General features: G+C 40.6%; 1 protein-coding gene across 1 annotated transcript; it reads right to left on the bottom strand.

Annotated features, from left to right (window-relative positions):
- Positions 1–72: 72 nt before the first annotated feature.
- On the bottom strand, positions 73–639 carry NEMAJ01_2389 (uncharacterized protein; the record flags this gene model as incomplete). Its single annotated transcript, XM_047916226.1, has 1 exon — positions 73–639. The coding sequence occupies one exon, from the start codon at positions 637–639 to the stop codon at positions 73–75; it is 567 nt and encodes a 188-aa protein (XP_047772183.1).
- Between the last annotated feature and the right edge of the window lie 384 nt (positions 640–1,023).

The raw sequence follows: 1,023 nt of genomic DNA, 5'->3' as shown, positions 1-1,023 counted from the left end.
CCACCCCTAACCCCTAGAACCCCAGAATAGAAGTAGAAAAGCTTATCAAGGAGAGAGGAATAAATATTCTATTTAATCCTCTTCCTCCTTGACAAACACATCTACATCCATACCCTCCTCAACCTCTTCCTTTACTGGAGCCAGTGGAAGAAGAGGAACAGGTGCAGCAGGATAAGGACGATCGAACTCGAGTTCGTCGTAACTATCCTGAAGCGCCTGTTTCTCTTCCTGCACCTTAGCCAGCGCGGAATTAGCATCGGAGAGCAGCTTCTCGAGTTCCGCCGCCTTTTGCTTAGCTTGGACAAGCTGAGCAGTCAGCATGGGAACTCGATCAGCCTCTACACGAAGACCAGAGATCTGCTTCTGAGCTAATTTTAGCTCGGAAGCATATCTCTCACTCACCTGTCTCACCTGTATGTATTCCGGATGTCTCTGGACGGATCCAGAAACAGAGCCGGCGGCACCGGAGATGTCCACGTCGTCGATCGAGATCTGAAAAAAGGGATGTTTGTTGTTAATATGGTCTAAACAGTAACCCAGACGAACAGAAGTATCAGCATGGCAAGGGATTACCTCACCACACTCACACTTTTGTTCCTCTGGATTACTGCAAACCTGGAACCGCATCACGGACGACATCACGAGTTTGAATCTGTAAAAAAGAAAATTAGAAAAAGAGAAGGAAAAAGAGAAAGAAAAAAGGTAAGGATAGAGAGAAGGATAAAGATAAGGATAGAGAGAAGGATGGATAGATTCTCTTAAACCTTCTTTTTTCTTTTTTTTTTTCTAGAAAAAAGAGAAGGAATAAGAGAAAAAACAAGATAAGGAACATAAGAAAAAATTCAAGGGAAAAGATAAGGAAAAGAGAGGGAAACAAAAAGAAAGAAATTCTTGACTTTTTTCTTATTTTCCTCATCCTATTCTTTCTCTTAAACCTTATTTTTTTCTTTTTTTCTAGAAAAAAAGAGAAGGAATAAGAGAAAAAATAAGATAAGGAACATAAGAAAAAAGTCAAAGGAAAAG

The sequence above is a fragment of the Nematocida major genome (genome assembly GCF_021653875.1).
Source record: "Nematocida major strain JUm2507 chromosome Unknown 2376, whole genome shotgun sequence".
NCBI lineage: Eukaryota > Fungi > Microsporidia > Nematocida > Nematocida major.
This window is presented reverse-complemented; position numbering and strand designations above follow the sequence as displayed.